This window comes from Notamacropus eugenii, chromosome 2, assembly GCF_028372415.1.
Source record: "Notamacropus eugenii isolate mMacEug1 chromosome 2, mMacEug1.pri_v2, whole genome shotgun sequence".
NCBI lineage: Eukaryota > Metazoa > Chordata > Mammalia > Diprotodontia > Macropodidae > Notamacropus > Notamacropus eugenii.
Window position 1 is genome coordinate 386,331,360 of NC_092873.1, and position 21,645 is coordinate 386,353,004.

The window sequence follows — 21,645 nt, forward strand, 5'->3', positions numbered from 1 at the left end:
GGGACCCTCCTCAGAATTCCAGAGCAGAAAAGTGTGCCTGTCATCAGAACCCAGGTCAAATGGGTAGTAAACACCTGTCATTAGATCATACCACCTTGAAAGAACTGAAAATTTATGGGTTCCTGGAAGCATGTATGAAAACAGCTGCACAAAATCTTTGAAAATTTGGGATAGTGCACCCTCCACCACGGAAGTAGAGCCCCTACTTTAGCAAAGACTCAAAAATCATGTAATAGACTGGGAATGTGAGCAAACAATCAAGAAAATACTCACTTTGACTGTGGAAAGTTGCTATTGTGACAATGAAGATCAAAGCACATACTCAGAAAACACAAACAGAGTCAAAGCTTCTACATCCAAATCCTCCAAGAAAAATACAAATATGTATAGAAGATCCAGGAGAGAAAATTTAAAAATTATTGGATTTCTTGAAAGTCATGATAAAACAAAGAGCCTAGACATCATCTGTCAAGATATTATCAAGTAAAACTTCTAGAACTCAAGGATAAAATAGAAATTGAAAGACATCTAAAAAACATAATTCTACCAGAGCCAGGTTTTGAGGATACATAAAGCCCTGTGGATATCAGTCACATTCAGAAGAGTCTAGCATTTTGTCCTCCACTCAATGTCTTAAGAAATTTGGAACGCGTCTAGTTTTGTTAACATTAATAAAGAAAACATGGAATTTGTACCCGAAAATCAGGATAGATGGTATTAAACTGTGGTTAGTAGCACTTTGAACATGTAAAGTCCAAATATCCCTGCTTTGGGATTTTTTCTGGGTTGTCTTTCTATACCAATTTAGGAATGCCAGAAAGATGGACACCTGGATTCCAGAGAGCTACAATTGGTCAACTGAGAGTGAAATTCTATCTTATCAAGTTTCTGAATGGTCCTTTGCTCATGCATTATGCAAGACAAGGTCAAACTACTTTGGCTGGTAATATTTTTAAGCTATTTCATTTAGTCAAATTTTATTGGTTGGTGTATTTCAAATATTTTTAGCAGAATACTTCATTTCCACCACTGTATTATAATACTAATTATGTTGTAGGCATGTAAAATCTGTTTATAGGGCATTTAATTCTTTACTTAAGGTCTCAATATTATAAGAATTCACAGTGCCCCTTCCAGTCCCCATATCCCACAAAACAATATCTAAAAGATATGTCTCAATACAAGAGTAGACAATTCGGGCTCCTCTCTGATGAGTTCCACATACTGTTGCGCAGGTCCTACAGGAAGAATTATATCTAGATATATTACCCTGAGAGGCATTCAAGAGCAAAGGTCCAGTTATTTATGGCTGGAGCCACTAGGACAAGAACGGGCTCTTGCTCTGACGTGAATAAAGCAAGAGGTGCCATAGAGGAATTGTTTGAATTATCAGGGTGGGTCCTAGTTTTGCCAGGAAACTTGTTGAAAGCACTGCCTTTGTTATCTTTATGTACTATTTATTCATTATATATTATTTTTATTATCTTTCCCTCCATCTATGACTCAATTTAACAAAGGTAAGAGCTTTGGAACAGGAAGGGGATGGAAGGTCCCAGTATTATTAACTTCTTGGGAGTTAAGTTTGGTTTTATGATAATATAATATCCATCTGATGTTAGTTCATTCAGTCACACAATGTTGGGAAACTTTTAGACCCCAAGCTTTGGAACTGGCCTTATTCAGAGTAGTATTATGTAACTTGTGAGCAAACAGAAAACAAGAAAATGATCCTGTGCAACTGACCTCAAGAAACAGTTCTCAACGAATCAGGCACAGTCTAAGTGCACAGAACCTTCCCAAGAGTGATATTATGATCAGTATAATTGGAGGGAAATATGAACTTATATATTTAATTCTAGGAATTTAAGCTTTCATGGAAAAGGATCAATAGTATAATTATTCCCACACAGAGTTCCATATTTATTAGTTTAAAAGACTAATATAAAATTTTAATTTTTGTAATAATCAAAAGTATTATTGTTGTTATGTCAGTTTTCATTCATATCCAAGACTTCACAGACCCCCCATTCAGGGTTTTCTTGGCAAAGATCCTGAAGTAGTTTGCCATTTCCTTCTCCAGCTCTTTTTGAAGAGGAGGAAACTTAGGCAAACAGGTTAAGTGACTTGCCTAAGGCTACAAAGCTAGTAGATGTCTGAGGCCAGATTGGAACTCAGGAAGATGAGTCTTCTGGATTCCAGGACCAGCACTCTATCTACTACATCACCTGTACTTAACACCAATGAGACTGTAAACCACTAAAATTAGTATATATTCCAGACCTTGTTTGAATCCTTTATACAACCTTTGAACCATTATTTTCAATACAGGATTTTAGACACCATCCAACTATAAATCCTGCTACTGTTGACAATCACAAATGTTTCTACAGAAAAAGATGTGGAAGGATGGGTGACTCTGTGTTGGAATCCCTTAGGAATCCCTTAGATTCAGTTCCTCAAGGTAACAGAGGGGTCCCTTCCTTTTGCCTTTCCTCAGTGTTCAGGGCACTTCCATTAGGGACCCAGTGGTGACTAGTCATATGCCACATGTATCCAGGTGGGCTTCTCTGACACTGAAAGGGCAATGTTGATTATTAAAATCATTTCATGGGGTCCTTTACACCAAAGGCCTAGGTTATTCTTCTGAATATCTTAATTTGGAATCAATCTCCTGGAACCAAAGAATAATTCCATGATTTTGAAAGACATATTTTCATATTTTTCATAGATCCCCATTTCTTTTATGGAGCTTATGAGTTCCTGAACAAACTTTTCTTTTAGTGAGGAGTTTTCCTCCTTATCTGGAATCGTAGGAGAGGGAATCATTAAAGGAAATGGAATCATTAAGAGCATCCTTTATGTAAACAATTCAAATGAAGCATAATTTGACCTCCTATTTGGTGCATTTCTGATCTTTATTAATGCTAATGTTAAGGCTTTTGCTCAGGTAAAGGAAGCACATTGACTAATTTTCCCTGAAGTTTCTTTTAAGGTTGCATTCCTTCTTCCCACCTTTCTAGAAGGTTGCTGATGGTAATGCGTATGATTATGAATCTGAACTCTAAGGGCACTGCCCAACTGCTGAACTACTGTTGCAGTGCAATGTGTCCCTTCAACTGATGATAAGTGATCCAGTGTTCCAAAAGTGGGTACTATGTGATTCACAAAATCCTTTACTACTATGCATGCATCTGCCCTAGCAGATGGAATGACTTCTGGCCATCCTGACAGCAGACAAACAAGAACTAAATAATATTGCTTGTCTTCTACTTTTGACAATTTCGTATGGTCCATCTGCCACCATGTTACCAGAAATAAAGTTTGAGGTGTATTTCTGATGCTTGCCTTTAGTGACCATCCATCATACTATTTGGATATTGTACAACTTGGTCGAAGAGTGTGAATCATTTGGTTTTTATCAACTATATGATACTTTCCCTCCATCTGTAGTATGCGATTTTTATTTTGTGTTATTGCTAAGCAACCAGTAGCCCATCAATTCTGGCAGGAACAAGTGGTCTTTGGCATCTCTCGATAAGACTAGTTCATCTTGAAGTCCATCGCCCACCTTTTGTTCCTATAACTCTAACTTCACCCATGAAACCAAAGGATAAAATATGGAAAGTTAATCCAACAAAAACGGTGCCAATTCATGACTTGGATCTCTATGTTCCTTATCATAAAGGGATTCTATCATCAGCTTTGCTGCCTCATCAATCCTAGAGTTTCGTAAAGGTATTTGATCAGTCCCACATGAACTTTATAATACGTTATAGAGATTTTAGCAGGAATTGTACATTTTCTAGTGGGGCTACTATTACTTTTCCATATACTACTGGAGTTCCTGAGAAGGTAAGGGATCCCCAGTTTTTTGACCCCTGGCATGACAGATCCTAATAGCAGCCATTATAGTGACAGGATTAGGAAAAACTGCACTCAAGGGAGTTACAAAGCTGTTACTGGCATGACAATCCTCTATAAAGTGATAAATACTCCTACTATCCTTATCAAATATCCTTATCTTTTTCTCTGGTAAGATAGAAGTGTTACATGGGGAAGGTTTCATTTTAGTTATCCCCTGTTTAAGTAGCTCTTGAATTACTGTCCTTATTTCCTCAATGTGGGTACTGTTTAACATTTGGCCAATAGCCAATATTCTTAGTTTTGTAACTGTGGCATCCACTGTGAATTTTCCCATAAAGTTCCAGGAAGTGTTTATCCATTCCATTCAGTGCTTGCCACCTGTCCTGCTGGTAATTCTGCATGAGTGCCTCTTTTGGTAAAGAATATAGTTCCTTTTATCTTACATACCTGTCACATCTTTAAAAATTTTCTGGTCCTCCTAGTGACAATAGGAATACACGATTTTCAGATCATAGTTCCCTCTGAACAGTCACATCCTGTGTTACAAAATGGGTTTGAACTTGAACAGATATACCTGTAACCTCTTTGCTTTAATTCCCCCAGGTATGAATAAGTAAGGACTGAGAAATGGTAAGTAGGTTGCTCCAGTATCTATCAAGAAGGGAAGAGAGAATCTCTTTAGGAAAGCACAAGAAAAAGTGCAATTTTTCTGGTTCTAAGACTTGGGCATCCCATCAATCAAAACCAATTAGACCCAGGAATGGCAACTCCCCACCCTGATTCACTAAAAATCTTCATATAGTTTCTTTTCCAGTGTCCTGGCTTTAAAAAATTTTTTTTAATAATAATGATACGATTCAGTCTTTCACTTATTTTCTTGACCCTCCTTTTTCTTTCAGTTCTGTCTCCCTTCCCTCTTATTCCAGTACAAACCTCATTCTCATCCCTCATTTTTTATATCAAGCCATCAAATTCAACTTATAGCTGCACTCTCTGTTATGTACAACCCTTCTAATGGACCTAACAAAGATATAATTATGAAGAGATACAAGTATCTTGTGTAAAGATGTAAACAGTTAGTGAATCACTTGTTTCTTCTTGGTTGTAGTTAGCCTTTTTATGCTTCTCTTGAGTCTTTTATTTGAAAAATCAGATTTTGTGTTTAGCTCTGGTCTTTTATCAAAAATGTTTGAAAGTATCTTATTTCATTAATGTTTTTTCCCCTGAAAGATTATGCTTAGCTTTCTGGGTAGTTTTTTCTCAGTTGTAATCTATGCTCCTTTGCGTTCCAGAATGCCATATTCCAAGCCTTCTGATCCTTTAATGTATAAGCTGCTAATTCTTGTATAATCCTGAGTATATCCCCCTGATATCTGAATTGTTTCTTCTTGGATGTTTGGAATATTTTCTCCTTGACTTGAGAGTTCTAGAATTTTGGTATAATATTCCTGGGAGATTTCATTTTGGGATCTCTTTTAGGAGGTGATTTCTGGATCCATTCAATGAGTATTTTACCTCCTGTTCTAGGATATCAGGGCACTGTCCCTTGATAATTTCTTGAAAGATGTTTTGTAGGCTGTTATTTTGATCATGCTTTCAAATAAGTCAAAAATTCTTAAATTATCTCTCTTGGATCTATTTTCTTCAGTATTTTTTTTCCTGTGTGTTTGTCAGCTTTACCAACCATGTTCTCATGATTTTCTTTCATCACCCTCATTTTTCTTCCTAACTTTTGCTCTACTTCTCTTACTTGATTTTCAAAATCATTTTGAGCTCCTCCATGGCCTAAGACCATCTCACATTTTTGTTGGAGTCTTTAAATATAGGAGTTTTGACTCTTTTGTCTTCTTTTGAGTGTTTGCTTTGATCTTCCTTGTCACCATAATAGCTTTCTGTACTCAACTTTTTGTCCTTTTCTTTTCTAATATTCCCAGTCTGTTCCCTGATTTTTGAATCTTTGTTTAAGTAAGTCTCTTCTTCCATGACATGGTGCATTTTCCAAGCTTCAGGGGTTTTGTGCAGCTATTTTCAGAGATGATTCTAAGGATTTGTCTCTTTTTTGGTTCTTTCAAAGTAGTGTGATCTACAAAAAGGTGGTAGTGCTCTCCTGGTCTGTGTTCTCATCTGTAAGTGACCACAAGCACCCTTTTCTGCTCTGGACCTCTGCGGAGGGCCCCCCATTCCACTATGGCTGCAAACTCTGCTTTTTTAGCGTTTCTCCTCACCCTGGGATTGCCACACAGGACTATGATCTGGATCCAAGTATGGGCAAAGCAAGGGTTCTTACCCAGTGCAAGTAAAAAGATTCCTATAATCTCCTTCTGACCACTTTACCACTCCACCAGCAGCTACTGCCACTGCCATTGTCACTACCACTGCTGATTCGGTGAATCCCAGGAACTGCTCCTGGACTGCTGTGGCCTGGGCTACTAGTGCAACCTGCATTTGACTGCACTCCATTTTCACAAATGTGTGTGACAAACCTTTCCTGCTAAATTTCTAAGTTTCCTTTGGTGTCTGTGGGCTAAGAGTTCTGCAATCAGCACGGCTGCTCGTGATTCAATGACCTGGAGACCTGTTCCAGCTTGCTGGGGTTGTGCTGGAATGGCCTGTACTGGACTGTACTCTACCTTGAAAGAGCTGAAAACTTACAGGTCCCTAGAAGGATCTCTGAAAACAGCTGCACAATATCCCTAAAGTTTGAGACAGGACACCCTCCACTATGGAAGCAGAGTCCTACTTTAACAAAGATTCTAAAGTCAAGGAATAGGTTGGGAATGTGAGCAAACAATGGAATAAAACCACTCTGATTATAGAAAGTTATGGTGAGAAGGAAGATCAAAGCACATACTCAGAAGAAGGCAACAGTGTCAAAGCTTCAGAATACAAAGCCTCCAACAATAATACAAACTGGTCTAGTAAATCCAAGACAGATAATTTAAAAATTCTTGGATTTCCTGAAAGCCCTGATAAAAAAAAAGACCTAGGCATCATCTGTCAACTGATATTCTAGATATTCTAGAATGAGAAGGTAAAATAGAAATTGAAAGAAATCTAAGAAAAGTGGTTCTACCAGAGAGAGGTTTTGAAGACAAAGAAGGCCCTGTGGATACCAGTCACATCCAGAAGAGTCTAGCACTATGTCCTCAGTATAATCCAGTAAATCTGCTAAGACATTTGGACCCCATCTAGTTTTGTTAACATGAATTGGCAAAACATGGAATTTTCACCCTAAAATCAGGATAGTTGATATTAAGGTGTGGTTAGCAGCACTTTCACCATGTGAAGTCCAGTTATCCCTGGTTTTGATATTTTCCTGGGTTGTCTTCCTATAGCAATTTAGGAATGCCAGGAAGCTTGAGACCTAGATTCCAGAGAGGTACAGTTGATCAGCTGAGAGTTACATTCTATCTTTTCAAGTTTCTGATTGGCCCTTTGCTCATGTGTTATGCAAGACAAGGTCAAGCTACTCTGGCTAGTAATACTTTTAAGGCATTCTAGTTAGTCAAATTCTATTGATTGGTGCAATTCAAATAATCTTAGCAGAATACTGCATGTCCCACACTACATTATGATGCTAATTTTGTTGTAAGTGTGTAAAATCTGTTAGTAGGACATTTGATTCTTTACTCAAGGTCTCAATGTCATAAAAATTACAATGCCCATTCCAGTCCCAATATCCCCAACAACAGAATCTGAAAGATCTGTCTCAATACAAGAGTGGATGATCTGAGCTCCTCTCTGATGACTTCCACAATTCTGTTGCCCAGTGCCTACTGGAAGAATTACATCTAGATATATTAGCTCGAGAGGCATTAAAGAGACAATGTACTCTTATTTGTGGCTGGAGCCACTAGAATGAGGATGTTCTCCTGCCATGACCTGAATAAAGTAACAGGTGCCACATAGAAATGGTTTGAATTATCAGGGTGGGTGGTTTTATTGCAGGAAACTTGCTAAAACACCTCCCACCCTCTAAAATGAAGTCTGTCTTTATTATCTTTACAACCATCTGTGGTTGGATTTACCATAACAAAGGTAAACGTTATTGAACAGGAAGGGGTCTGAAAGTTCCAGTATCATTCACTTCAGGGGAGTTAAATTTAGCTCTGTGATAATATGATAGCCATCTTCACTGAGTTCATTCAGTTACATGATGTTGACAAACCTTTAGACCCCAAGCATTGGAATTAACATTATTCAGAGTAATATTATCTGGCCTGTGAGCTAATAGAAAACAAGAATTTGCATTGGTTCCCCAGAAAACATTCTAAAGGGATCTGGTGCACTCTAAGTCCATAGAATCTTCCCAAGGATAACATTATGATCAGCATAATTGGGGGCAAATTTGAATTTTTTATTCTATTCTGGAAGCTTTCAAGGAAAAATGTCAGTAGTATAATTAATCCCACACAGAGTTCTATATTCATTAGTTTAAAAGACCAACATTAAATCCCAGTTCTCTATAGCATCTAAAACTATTGTTGTTCATTCAATTTGCGGTCGCATCCAATGCTTCATGACCCCCTACCCCCGATTTGGGGTTTTTGTGGCAAAGATACTGAAATGGTTTGCCATTTCCTTCTCCAGCTCATTTTAGAGATGAGGAAACTAAGGCAAACTGAGGTTACACTTAACTAAGGTTAAGTGACTTGCCTAGGGCTACACAGCTAGCAAATATCTGAGGCCAGCTTCCAACTCAGAAAGATGAGTCTTCTGTATTCCAGGACCAGCACTCTGTCCACTACACCACCTACCCCCAAACTAAAACTAAACTTAACTCTAATGAGATGATAAACCACTAAAATTAATATATCTTCCAGACTTTGTGTGTGTGTGTGTGTGTGTCCTTAGTTGCCCAAGAAGAACATACCATCAGAGAAATGATGAGATGACTTGCATTTGACTTTGTTTTGAATGAAGGAGGGCTGTGTAGGTCACTTGTCTCACTTCTCCTTCAGAGCCATCTGAATCCAGTGACCAGATATTCATCAGAATGACTGGAGGTGATCCAGGATGAGGCAACTGGGGTTAAGTGACTTGCCCAAGGTCACACAGCTAGTGAGTGTCAAGTGTCTGAGGTGAGATTTGAACTCAGGTCCGCCTGACTCCTATGCTGGTGCTCTATCCACTACATCACCTACCTGCCACTGCAGACCTTGTATGAAGCCTTCAAACAACCTTTTAACCATTATTTTTAATACAGAATTTAAGACACTCCATGGTGTGTTCATTGAAATTATTAGAGAGACAAGCAATTGGAACTGTGTGGAGGGTGATGGTAGGGCTTTCTTATCAGCACAGTCCTCATTGCCTATATTAGATTAGAGAGAGCCCCTTTGTGAGTTCCTGAGATCAGTAGGAATGTGAGGATGTTGAGGTACCAGCCCCAAAGTATGCAACGATAAATCCTGTCACTGTTAAACAATCACAAGTGTTTTTACAGAGAAAGACATTCAAGGATGAGTGGCTCTGTGTCTGAATCCCTTAGATTCAGTTCCTCAAGGTAGCAGAGGGGTCCCTCCCTGAGATCTTTCCTTTTGCCTTTCTTCAGTGTTCAGGGCACTTCCATTAGGGTCCCAGTGGTGGCTTGACATGTGCTGCACGTATCCAGGTGGGTTTCTCTGCCACTGGAGGACCAGTGTTGATTATTAAAAGCATTTCATGGGGTCCTTTCCATCAAATAATTTTTTATGGAGCTAGCAATAAAAATAAAATCCACTTGAAAGAACAAAAAGTCAAGAATATCAAGGGAATCAAAGAAGAAAAGAATGTGAAGGAAGAAAGCCCAGCAAGACCAGATTTCAATCTATATTGCTCAGTGATGATCATCAAAACAGTTAGGTACGCAACGTACAGGAGTAAATATTCATAGCAATCTAGTTCTTGATCAACCCAAAGATTCAAGTTGGGGTGAGGGGCAAAACGTTAGTATTGTCAAAAATTGCTGTGAAAACTGGAAAGTACTTTGGCAAAAACTAGAATAGACCAGCATCTCACACTATATACCAAAATTATATATGTCTGTAATATGTAATATATCAAAATGGATCAATGATTTAAACATAACAGATGATGTCATAAGTAAATTTGGAGAGCATGGAAAAAATGTACCTGCTAGATCTATGGATAAGGGAAGAGTTAATGACCAACCAAGAGATAGAGTGGATCATGAAAGTAAAATGGATAATTTTGATTATGTGAAATTAAAGAGATTTTGAATAAAGAAAATCAATGTAGCGACAATTGAAAAGAAAACAAGAAACTTGGGGAACATTTAAAAGTTTCTTTGGTAAAGACCTCATTCTACTGCACCCTGAATCTAATAGGTTTGATCCTATAAAAATCCATTCAAATTTCTGTCTTTACTTACTGCCTCCTCTAAGTACCATATGCTACTTAGCATAAAGGAAAACCCTGAGGGCAGACAGTTTTTGGGTTCCCCACAATACCATACTAGTTCCCCTAGAGTGCAGCTTTGGGACAGATGCCTGCCAAAGGGGACTAGACATGTTGGACAGAGTCATATCTGGGAAGACCAGAGTTAACTTTCTTCATTGACAAGTTTCCAAGGGGTGAGGCAGCAGCACACTTTGGGGCAGAGCTCCTAAAAAGGCTTGGTTTTCCCACACCCAACAAAGGCTAAACCTCACTCAGAAGAGGGAAAAGCAGAAAACACTTCTCTCTCTGAAGCTGTAAGAGGGAACTAGGTAAGAAGGGAGGAGGTGTCTGGGCTCAGGTACTGGAAGGACACAGATGGTGAAGGCCTAGGGTTCAGGTCTGGCTTAGCTCCAGGGTAAAAGAGAGTCTGAGGCAGAGGGTCCAGGCAGGGAGATGCTCTAGACACTTACAGGACCTTCCAGTTGGTAAATCTTCAGTCTGTGCATTTATTCCTTGGAAATCTGCAAACGCCAAAAATCAGAGGTTGATCTATTGTTTTGTTGATTGTGTAGACTTGTAAAAGTGTTAGAGAAAAAGTGAATAAGGCAGACCAAACTTAAAAGTATGTCTGGCATATGTAATATGAACATTATAGTATGTATTCCAGACATAATTTTCAGTATGTGTATTCATACAGACACATAGAGACACACACATATATTCCCTGAGAGCTTGTTGTTAAACATTTATCAGCACACTTGTAGTATGGACCAGAATGAGAGTCCAAGGCCCTTAATTGCTCATGACTTGCTAGTCTGGGGTCAGAGTTTGGGACATGGGAGATAATGGTCTCTGGCCTTTCTTTGCAGTGACAAATATTTGTATTTAGAAAGAAAATGATCTGGCTTTGTGCATGCCTGTTCCTGGTGTTGGTGACCAAAGAGAGCAGTGCTGGTAAGTCACATTTTCTGCTTGTAAATTTTCCTTTTCACTCCATGGTGTGTTCATTGAAATTATTAGAGAGACAAGCAATTGGAACTGTGTGGAGGGTGATGGTAGGGCTTTCTTATCAGCACAGTCCTCATTGCCTATATTAGATTAGAGAGAGCCCCTTTGTGAGTTCCTGAGATCAGTAGGAATGTGAGGATGTTGAGGTACCAGCCCCAAAGTATGCAAAGTGTTGTATGTGACCTATGTTGTAGGAGAGGAATTTGGTTTTTCTCACTATCTGATACTTATTAAGGCTTCATGGGGCTGGATGCCACTAAGTTAGGTAGAAATGAGGGTGATTCCTGATCTGTTCAAGAAGGACAGATGAAACAGTACCTTCTGTTACGGAGGTGTGGAGGGAACTTGCACAGTTTGCAACAAGAAACTAAAAGCATTCTCTGCATGTTTTCGAGACTCAGGTCTCCCTCTGGCCTTAGAAGAGACCTGTGCTTCTTCCCCTGGATTCATCTCTCGAAGCTGCAAGGAAATCAAAGAAAGATGTCCAGAGTCAGATGGTGAGTGAAGACAGGTCAGGATGGTACCTGGTTGAATGGGTCTTCAATAGTACAAGGTAAACCATACTTTAGCCCACCTCAGTAAAACTGTGACAACCAAATGTTTGCCTGAGAGACAAGTACTAGGTGAGCTTTAGCAGACTGAAGCCAGTGATGCCAGAACCTGCCTGATCCTCATGTTTTTTTTCCGTTTTATTTCCTTCTGCAGTCTCCTATCCATTTTTCCTCTCTTTCTTGATTACTCTCATTGTTGTTATGGAATAGTTTGAGTCATATCCAATTCTTTGTGTCCTTATTTGGCACTTTCTTGGCAAAGATACTGGAATGATTTACCATTTTCTTCTCCAACTCATTTTATAGATGAGGAAATTGAGGATTAAGTGATTCACCCAGGTTCACACAGCTAGTAAGTGTCTGAGACCAGATTTGAACTCAGAAAGAGGAGTCTTCCTCACTTCTGGCATGGCACTCTATCCGCTGTGTCCCCTAGTTGCCCCTTGGCTGCTCTAGATCCATGAACTTGGAGAGAGTAATGGGTACAGTGCCAACGCGATATACACAGCACCTAAGGCACTCAAGAATATGGTCGCACAATTCTGAATAGAGAAATGCAATAGACTCTCCAAATGGAAGACAGAACCAAAAAAAATTTATTCAGACACCAGAAAGCCAAATTCATCATAGTAAGAAAGAGATCTATACACAAGAACAATGGAGAGAACAACACCATCCCCAAGTCTTCCCTCTTCTGGGCTTCCCACAAACCAGCTCCTTTAAACAAAATGCCCTTCTCTCCCTCACAACCAGCAGTCTGCTTCCTTCCATCCTTCCCAGCCCTGACTGCTCTCTGACTAACTTCCTCTCAGCTCTGCTCCAGCTCTGCCTCTTCCTGCTCCATCCCTTCCTGCGTCACCTTTTCAGCAAACCCCTCCCACCACAGACTCATGTCACTCAGGCTTCCCTGCCAGGTCACTTGGGCCTATTAATGTATGGAAAACGTCTCCCCATTTAGATGACCATTACAGAGGGGCACCATTTCTCCTCTGCTTTGTTCTCTACTCAGTAGCATCATTCCAGGATAGAGCTTTTCAGATTAGGGTCTTTTAAATAAGTTTAAGGAGTAGAGGCTTCAGGGTCAGTGATCCCAAATGGGAGAAAAGCTAGGGAGTCATTATACCTCATGGGTCTCTGCCTCCTAGGCTGAGTATTGAAAGCTCTGTGGTGCTGAACTTCACATTCACAAAATCTCAAGTGCTTGGTCAGGCCTGCAAATCACTAATATTATTCAATCAATTCTTCTTTGACTTCTATAGGAGTGGGCAAGAGAGAGCATGTGTGACATAGTGGAAAGAATTCTGGACTTAGAACCAATTAATGTAGGTTCAGAGCTTTGTCCTGACACTAATCAGCTGTGTGACTATAATAAGTAGCAATTTCTCTTAGGTTTAAAAGCTGTAGAAGGAGAATAACAATATGTGCATTCTCCATCTCACTGAGTAGTATGTAGGAAAGTTATTGGCAAACTCTTAAATACTGTACAAATGGGAGTTGTGACAAGGCAGAAAATAGTCTTAAATAAGACATTTTCAGTAGGAAATCTGGCTTCTGTGACTTAATTAAGCCTCAACTCAGAAACATTCTCCCAGATTCAGGGAAAGAAGAGTTTCTTTAGTAAAGAATATCCCAAGGCCAAGTCTGGGTGAATCCTAAAAGGTGATTCCTCTGGTTTTCAGGCCTTTTCATGTCTGTAAGATTGATTATGTATTGTCAGTGAGTGAGCCTCTGTGGTTTTTCCTCTGCAGATGGCTTGTATTTCCTTCAGACTGTGAATGGAAACGTCTACCAGACCTTTTGTGACATGAGGTCTGAGGGAGGTGGCTGGACCCTGGTGGCCAGTGTGCATGAGAATCACTTGGCAGGGAAGTGCACCCAAGGGGATCGTTGGTCCAGCCAGCAGGGGAACAGAGTAGACTACCCTGAAGGAGATGGGAATTGGGCCAATTATGCCACCTTTGGATCTGCAGAAGCTGCTACCAGTGATGACTACAAGGTATGCCCAGAGTACCTGATAGACCCTGTCTGTCTGAATGCCAAGTATTTCTGGTTTGAATGTGTATAAATTACCTCCAGATGGTTCCTGAGTTCTTACCCCCTGGAGTGTGTGGTCCTTTGAATTTCATGGAAGGAGTTTCACGTGATAGGACTAAGCCCTTTATGTATGTGGAGGAGAGATTTGACGTGTTTGGTTTGACTCCAGCTAGAAGGAGAAACAGTAGGGGTTACATCAAAATTGGCACTTTAAGCTTGATATCAGAAAAATAGGTACTTCCTAACAATTAGAATTATTCAGAAGTCGAATGGGTTGCCTTGAGCAATGGTGAATTCCCTTTCATCAAAGGTGATCAAGCCAGACAATGTCTTGCATTTATATTACAATAGTTAATATTCTGTGTAGGGGTTAGACAAGAAGACTGTTGAGGTCTCCCCTATCTTTCAAATTCTGTGATTCTGTGTTTTATAAGCTTTGCCACACATGTGGTCAGTGGGACTCCAAAGCTCACAATCCAATAAATAAGGGCCTTTAGTTTCAGTCCTATTCTCAATGTGAATTCCTGGAAGACTACTGAGAAGATAAATTTTATTATGATTTTTTTGATCCTATTTTCAGTTAATTGATTATGTCCTCTAACTAACTAAAGTCATGGTTCTTTGCCTCTGAATTTAGTGCAGAAGTTTAGCTGTTCTGTGATTAATTAAGTTTAGACATCCAGTTCTCTTGCTAATCACTGTTCCGTTCTTGTCTCAAGGAATTCTGCTATCCGTGGGAGATGTGGGTGTGCCCAGAAATCTTTCCACCACCAAGCTATCCTTCAAGGATGTCTGGTTTGCTTTCCAAAAAAGTCTGGTCCACTACCTTTTAAACTTGCAAGTGGACTTAACCAAACACTTCTTAGTCACAAGAGAAAAGGAGGGGGATGTTGCTAGCCCATACTCCCAACTTCTAATGAATCGTATTTTCCCTCCATGGCTCAGCTATGTAACCAGTCATGTGACCCTCATCCCCATCATGTCACCTAATCTTTTCTGTTGTTTATTGTAACCCTATAAAATGAGTTAAGTCCTCATATTTGGTCAACTGAGGAAAATCCATTTACCCATTCTATTGGCAGGTAGCCTCCAAATTTTTTTTTTGTGGACAACTTACAAAGGGCAAGGACTCACATGGTGGTCTGATGACATAATCCAAGGACCCTCTCAAGGTTTCTCTTAAGAACTTTGAAATTGAATGTGTGACATGAGAGACACTGATACAGGACCACCTAGCATGCTGTGCACTCATCATGGAAGGCGCTGTGCTCTATGAGCAAAACAGAATTGAAAGAGCTCAAAAGAAAATGTGAGATACACAAATTTAGAGCATCCACCCCAGGTATTCAAGTGGACCATTTGGGCCTGAGTTGTGGTAGAGCATTCTGAGCTCATATTGGTCTGTTCAACCACAGTCAGACATATTGTAACTTGACCCTAGTACAGTGAGGTCATTTGGGTCCTCTTTGAGAATGAAGGACAGCAACCAGCATCCCTATTTGTAATAAAATGTTGTCTTGCTCAAAGGAAATATGCCCCAGTCTACCTTTGTGGAATTGTACTCATGACACCATTGGGCTAAGTCAATTGTTGTTCTCTAGAACCCAGGTTACTATGACATCCAGGCCAAGGACCTGGCCATCTGGCATGTGCCCAACAAGTCTCCCCTGCAGCAATGGAGGAATAGCTCCCTGCTTAGATATCGTACATCCACTCACTTCTTCAGTCAAGAGGGAGGGAACCTGTTTGGCCTCTATCAGGTAAACTGAGTTGTGGGCACCAGATGAGTAACTAGCATGGGAAATGGACTCAACAGGATCCCTAACACTTGTCCTCATGATGTTACTTTATGTCTCCTGAAGAAGTATCCAGTGAAGTATGGGACTGGTAAGTGTTTGACTGACAATGGCCCAGCTGTACCCGTCATCTATGACTTTGGGGATGCAGAAAAAACTGCCAAGTATTACTCTCCATCTGGCCAGTGTAAGTATTCTTTATCTGAGTCCCCCAAAATAATATTACCTGCTGTCCTCATCCCTGAGCTTTGCAATTTAATGGTGACATGCCCATAAAAGGAACACCATAGTTTTCTTTTATTTCTCAAAGAAGCGATGGGACTTCACTGAGGCCCAGGGTTTAGTTGGAATCTCTTGTGGTGTCTTGACTGGTCTTAGTCCCTTCTGTCTGTGTCTGTGGTTTTAATGCATGAATCCCTGCTCTCAGATGGGTTTTTCTCTAAATCATTACAGCGTGAAGCCATAGTCTGTGTTTTAAGGTACACCATTGTGGGAATTCCAGAGCTGCTCCTCTGAAACTGATTTCTGGATTTTTGTCTTTCACAATGATCATCCAAATTCTCTTGTGTCTTACCAGATGAACTGGTTGGCGGCTTTGTCCAGTTCCGGGTATATAATAATGAAAGAGCAGTCAATGCTCTGTGTGCTGGAGTGCGAGTCACTGGATGCAATACTGAACATGTGAGTCCTGGGACCCATTAGAAGGTTTGGAGAGCAGCAATTCAGGAATCTCTGAACCTACCGGGGTCAAATTAGAGTCTCACACCAACTCTCCCTCTTTTCAGTCCATTGATGGAGAGTCACAGTGAAACAGATAGAAACACACAGAGATAGGAAAATATAGAGAAAAAAGTTTGAAAGATACGATTGATAATAGCACCAATAATAAAAGCTCACATTTGTATATTATTTTAAGATTTGCAAAATACTTTATACATATTGTCACGTTTAACCTTCAGGACCACCTGTGTAGTAGGTGGCATTCCTATTTTCCTGAGGAAACTGAGACTGAGAGTTGCAGTGACTTGTGCAGAATCATAGAGCTAGGAAGTGTGTGTGTGTGTGTGTGTGTGTGTGTGTGTGTGTGTGTGTGTGTGTGTGTGTGTGTGTGTGCGCGCGTAGGGCATAGGTAGGAGAGAGAAGGACAGTAAGCACAAACTTATGAAAGATAGCAGTGAGAGATAAATAGAGAAATAAATCCATGTGCCTGGGAGAGCTTGTAGGTCAGGACCACAGGTTTCAATGCCTTTGATCTTTTCAGGGAAGAGTTTGCTCTCTGTGTTACCTGCTGGGTGGGACCACTCCTCTTTGGGAACTCTCCACTGTCCAGTTTCATGAAACCCCTTTTATACCACTTCTGCACTATGCAACGACTGTGAAGCACTACTAGTGAACCAGCAGCATTCCACTCTTTTTGTGACAAGCAATTCCATTCAACCGAGGGTTTACAAAGCTATGCAATCATACTGTCTGGGCTAATTATCCCCTCTCCAGCTAGATAAGGAAGTAGAGGATAATTTAGATAAGACAGTCTTTAAATAAAAGGTTTCCATTCTCTCAAGCTTCAAATGGTGCTAAAGAACAAGGCAGACAAGACCAGGTAGTTCATTATCAATCAAAATGGATTGACTTTTCCTCCAATCAGCTCTCGACATTAGAGTTTTTCTCCAGTCAGTTCCCAGAAGCAAGGAATATCTTCCCCTCCCTGCCCCCTCCCCACCCCACCCCATTCTTACATGTGCAGTGTAGGTTCTAAGTTATTTTTTCAGCTCTCAGTTTAGTTGTATTTTTCTTTATCTCAATCTTTTCCCCATTTTTTCTGGTTTTTGGACTCCTTTCTTCTAAATGACTGTTCTCAAAGTTAGCATTTATTTAAGCTTGTTCATCCTGCTTCTCAGCAATGTGCTTCCTGGCATGAAATGATTTGCATGTTCCTAATGATTAAACATGTCAAAACCCACATTTCTGTCAAGCATGAAACAGATAATTGTTATTCACTCATTTTTTTTACTTGTTTACTTATTTATTTACATTTTATTTATTTTTAATGTTTTACAATCAGTACCATGAAACTTAGATTTTTCCCTCCCAACCAACCCCCCCCACCCCCCCCCTCCCCAAGATGACATGCAATTCTATATAGGATCTACACATACTTTCCTATTGAATATGTTTTCACTATAGTCATGCTATGTAGACGAACTAAAATAAATGGAAGAAATCATATAACAAATCAAAACATAATACACACACACACACACACACACACACACACAAATGATCTGCTACATTCTACAAATGAATTCCATAGCTCTTTCTCTGAGTGTGGAAGTCATTTTGCCTTAAAAGACCATTAGGAATTTTTTTTTTAAGTTCTTGCGTTGTTATGAAGTTCCAAGTCTACCAGAAAAAACTTTCTCACACTGTGATCGTTGCTGTGCACAAAGTTCTCCTGGTTCTGCTCCTTTCACTAACATCAGATATATAAGTCTTTCCAGGCCTCTCGGAAGTCTTCTTGTTCATCATTTCTTATGGCACAGTAGTATTCCATTACATTCATATACCATAATTTATTCAACCATTCCCCAATTGATGGGCATCCCCTTGATTTCCAGTTTTTGGCAACTACAAAGAGTGCTGCTATAAATATTTTTGTACATATGGGACTCTTTCCCATTTTTATGATTTCTTGGGGATACAGTCCTAGAAGCAATATTGCTGGGTCAAAGAGTATGCACATTTTTGTAGCCCTTTGGGAATAGTTCCAAACTGCTCTCCAGAATGGTTGGATGAGCTCATAGCTCCAGTAACAATGAATTAGTGTTCCAACTCTCCCACATCCTCTCCAACATTTATCATTTTCCTGTTCTGCCATGTTTGCCAATTTAATAGATGTGATATGGTACCTCAGAGTTGTTTTGATTTGCATCTCTCTAATCAAAAGTGATTTAGAGCATTTTTTCATATGATTATAGATATCTTTAATTTCTTCCTCTGAAAATTGCCTGTTCATATCCTTTGACCATTTATCAACTGGGGAATGACTTGTATTGTTGTACAATTGACTCAGTTCTCTATATATTCTAGAAATGAGGCCTTTATCCCTGAGATTAGCTGTAAGAATTCTACATTCACTCATTCAAAACAGTTTTTTGTTGTTGTTTTCCAATAATAAAAAGAAAAGTCCTAAAATAAGTCATATTCAGATTAATTACTGGGAAATATTGCACTGTAGCTCTCTTTATACCCCTCTATGCTCTTACCCTTTAATTGTTTTCAAATAGGTCCTCTCATTACATTTATATAAGGAGCATCCTGCCCCAGCCCCCTTGGGTCCTGCTTTTCCAACACGAATGCTCATTTTTGACCTTTTAGACAAAGTGTCCCTGTAAGAAAGGACCAGTACCTTCCACTGCAATGGGTTGCCTCACTTAAATAGGAAGCACTCATCACTCAAGGTATATCAACAGGTCTACCGCTTATCAGGAGGATTATGAATGTATTTTCAGAACTGAATGGGAACTAGATTTCAGGGACTTCTCAAAATTTTAACTCCCTTTCACTTCCTTTCAACTCCTATATCTTCTGCTTCCTCCTGGCTTCCCTCTAACCTTTCCATTCTAAGAACGTAAACCCTCTATCCTGGCAAATCTCTTCATCCATCCAACTCCATGTCTTTTAGCTTTTCTTCAGACAATGACTTCTCAGAGTGGTAATAGGATGTTAAAATTTCAAGATGTAGTGTTCCAACATGCAGTTGAGATACCCTATTGTTACATGTACTTCAGTTTGGAAGTAGGAAAGAGATGCCAGGTCTCCTTCCATATCTCAGAGGGCTCTAACACTGGAACACAAACTTTGGTCACACTGACTCACAGTTGAGAACCATAACTTTTGACTTGGCAATGCATCTTTCTGGGCATCTGCAAACCACCCATGGCTCCAGGTTTGGGGACACCCCAGAAGCAGAGTATACGTGTGTGTGATCTTGAGGTGGCCAGGCACAAGATGAGAACTACTGAAGAGACTAATGCTTTTAGGAACCATTTTCCTTTCAAATGCATCAGACTTGAAAATTGCATACTTCTATGCCCAAGTTTTCTTCTAAACTTGGCAGACCATGGAAATAAAGCTTCAAAGGAAATTTTTTCTAAACCCTTCATCTCAAAATCATTAACTCCTGGTATCCATTTAGTATCAGTTTTTTGCAAAGTCTTTCAAATTTGTTGTCAAAACTTTTGATTTCATCTGTATGGGAATTCCTGGTATAAAATCAACTTCCGTTGATTCAGATACCTGTCTGTAGTTTTAAATCTGACAGCATTGCCTGGGGATACTGGGAGCATAAACCACCTGACCAGGGTAGGGTATCAAGTACGTGCCAGAGGCAGGTCCTGAACCTTTCATCCTAGTGCCAGCCCTTTGTCCAATCTGCTGCTATTGCTTGTGGGCAAGGTACTATGCTGTAGGAAGGGAATAAGTTGTTCTTGTTTAAAAAGCACTTATAATCTTGGGGAAATTGTAACAATGTAAGGGAGCACATGATAATTTTTAGTTTGACATTAACCTAGTATAAGTTACTTATATAAAAAATAATTTTCATTTCATTTCATTTTTATTCTGAATTAAGCTCCAAATTGGATACCTAATGCAAGTCATTCTACAGAGAAGGAAATTGGGGCCAAGAAAGGGAAAACTGGCTTAACTGAGGTCACATAGACAATAAGGAATAGAGCTGCCAAGGTTTTATAATTCCAGAATCCAAGGGTTTTCTCCTGTGTCTGGGAGAGTCATTAAAAGGATTAGCTAGATGAGTAACTCGTACTAGCTGAAAGAATCACGAAGGTCTGTGTTGTTGGGAGAATCTTCCCATAAGTGGTAGCATTTGAACTAGGTATTGAGGGGAATCATTATATATAATCAAGGAGGAGAGTGGTGGGCACCACAGCCATGTGGACAGCTAGCATTCTGAGGAATCTGAGGATCATTTTGTAAGTTTCATAACATATAAATGAAACTAAGGGATTCCATGCATTTTTTTCCCTTGATAGATTCTCTTATTAACTGTAGTAATCCCATGGTTCCTTCATTGCTATCTTTCTACTTTGCAGCATTGCATTGGTGGAGGAGGATTCATCCCAGAAGGGAATCCCAAGCAGTGTGGGGATTTCTCTTCCTTTGACTGGAATGGCTATGGAACTCATGTTGGCTATAGCAGCAGTTGGGAGATAACAGAGGCTGCTGTGCTCCTGTTCTACAAATGACAAGTGTGCCATTCTAGAAACAGATATTGGCAGATTCAGAAATGGGTAACCTTCCTTAAGAACTGACATGACATGATTTCTCTGGGCATGGAGTTTAAAGAGAATAATAAATCCCATTAAATCATGACTCTTTATTCCTGTGACCTTTATCAAATGTGTTAGCTTCTCTGAGTCTTCTTTTCCTTACGTATACAGTGAGGGAATTGGAATAGATATCCTCAGAGATACCTTCTACCTCTGGACCTATGATCTTATGACGATGACTGGTTACCCCAAATCCTTTGGCTCTTCTTCATACAGCACTTTTACTAGCTAGGTAGCAGGTAGATTGTGCAGTGGCTAGAGCAATGGCCTCAATTTGGGGAGAACCGAGTTCAAATATTGCCCTTGATGCCAACTAGCTATGTAATATGGGTATTTGGTCAATTTCCTTTGTGGTTCAGCCATTTAGTGATAAAAACTAGGCGGAGCCAGAGAACCAGATTTTATCATACTCAGAGTCTGGCATACTGGACTAGCACTTAATAGGAATGTGTATCATTCATAATTCAGCTAGCAGTGTTTATAGTTTACATGAGACTAAGCAAAAGTGTCCTTCTTAAGAAGGATATACGTCATTAGCTACAGGAGATAGATAAGGGATGTGTCCTTGTTAGTACACCTACTTTCACTAAATATAAAGGGACTAATTGGTAGGCTAGGTAAGGGAGGCAGACATTCCAGAGACTGGAATCCTCCCCTACACAC

General features: G+C 39.8%; 1 protein-coding gene across 2 annotated transcripts; it reads left to right on the plus strand.

Annotated features, from left to right (window-relative positions):
• Positions 1–10,487: 10,487 nt before the first annotated feature.
• LOC140529045 (intelectin-1-like) lies at positions 10,488–21,025 on the plus strand. Of its 2 annotated transcripts, none has more exons than XM_072647447.1 (8): positions 10,488–10,574; positions 11,115–11,199; positions 11,649–11,750; positions 13,553–13,800; positions 15,440–15,598; positions 15,701–15,821; positions 16,212–16,315; positions 20,746–21,025. In XM_072647447.1, the coding sequence occupies exons 2-8, from the start codon at positions 11,142–11,144 to the stop codon at positions 20,896–20,898; spliced, it is 945 nt and encodes a 314-aa protein (XP_072503548.1). In that variant the 5' UTR covers positions 10,488–10,574; positions 11,115–11,141; the 3' UTR covers positions 20,899–21,025. The 2 variants fall into 2 exon arrangements, with proteins under 2 accessions (XP_072503548.1, XP_072503549.1); XM_072647448.1 differs by having other exon boundaries at positions 11,655–11,750.
• Positions 21,026–21,645: the final 620 nt, after the last annotated feature.

Bases quoted from the DNA above. Each gene is read 5' to 3' on its own strand.
- LOC140529045 (XM_072647447.1), top strand. From the start codon at position 11,142: ATGATCTGGCTTTGTGCATGCCTGTTCCTGGTGTTGGTGACCAAAGAG. The intron at 15,822-16,211 runs GTAAGTATTCTT...GTGTCTTACCAG, and splicing joins TTACTCTCCATCTGGCCAGT to ATGAACTGGTTGGCGGCTTT. The intron at 16,316-20,745 runs GTGAGTCCTGGG...TCTACTTTGCAG, and splicing joins CTGGATGCAATACTGAACAT to CATTGCATTGGTGGAGGAGG.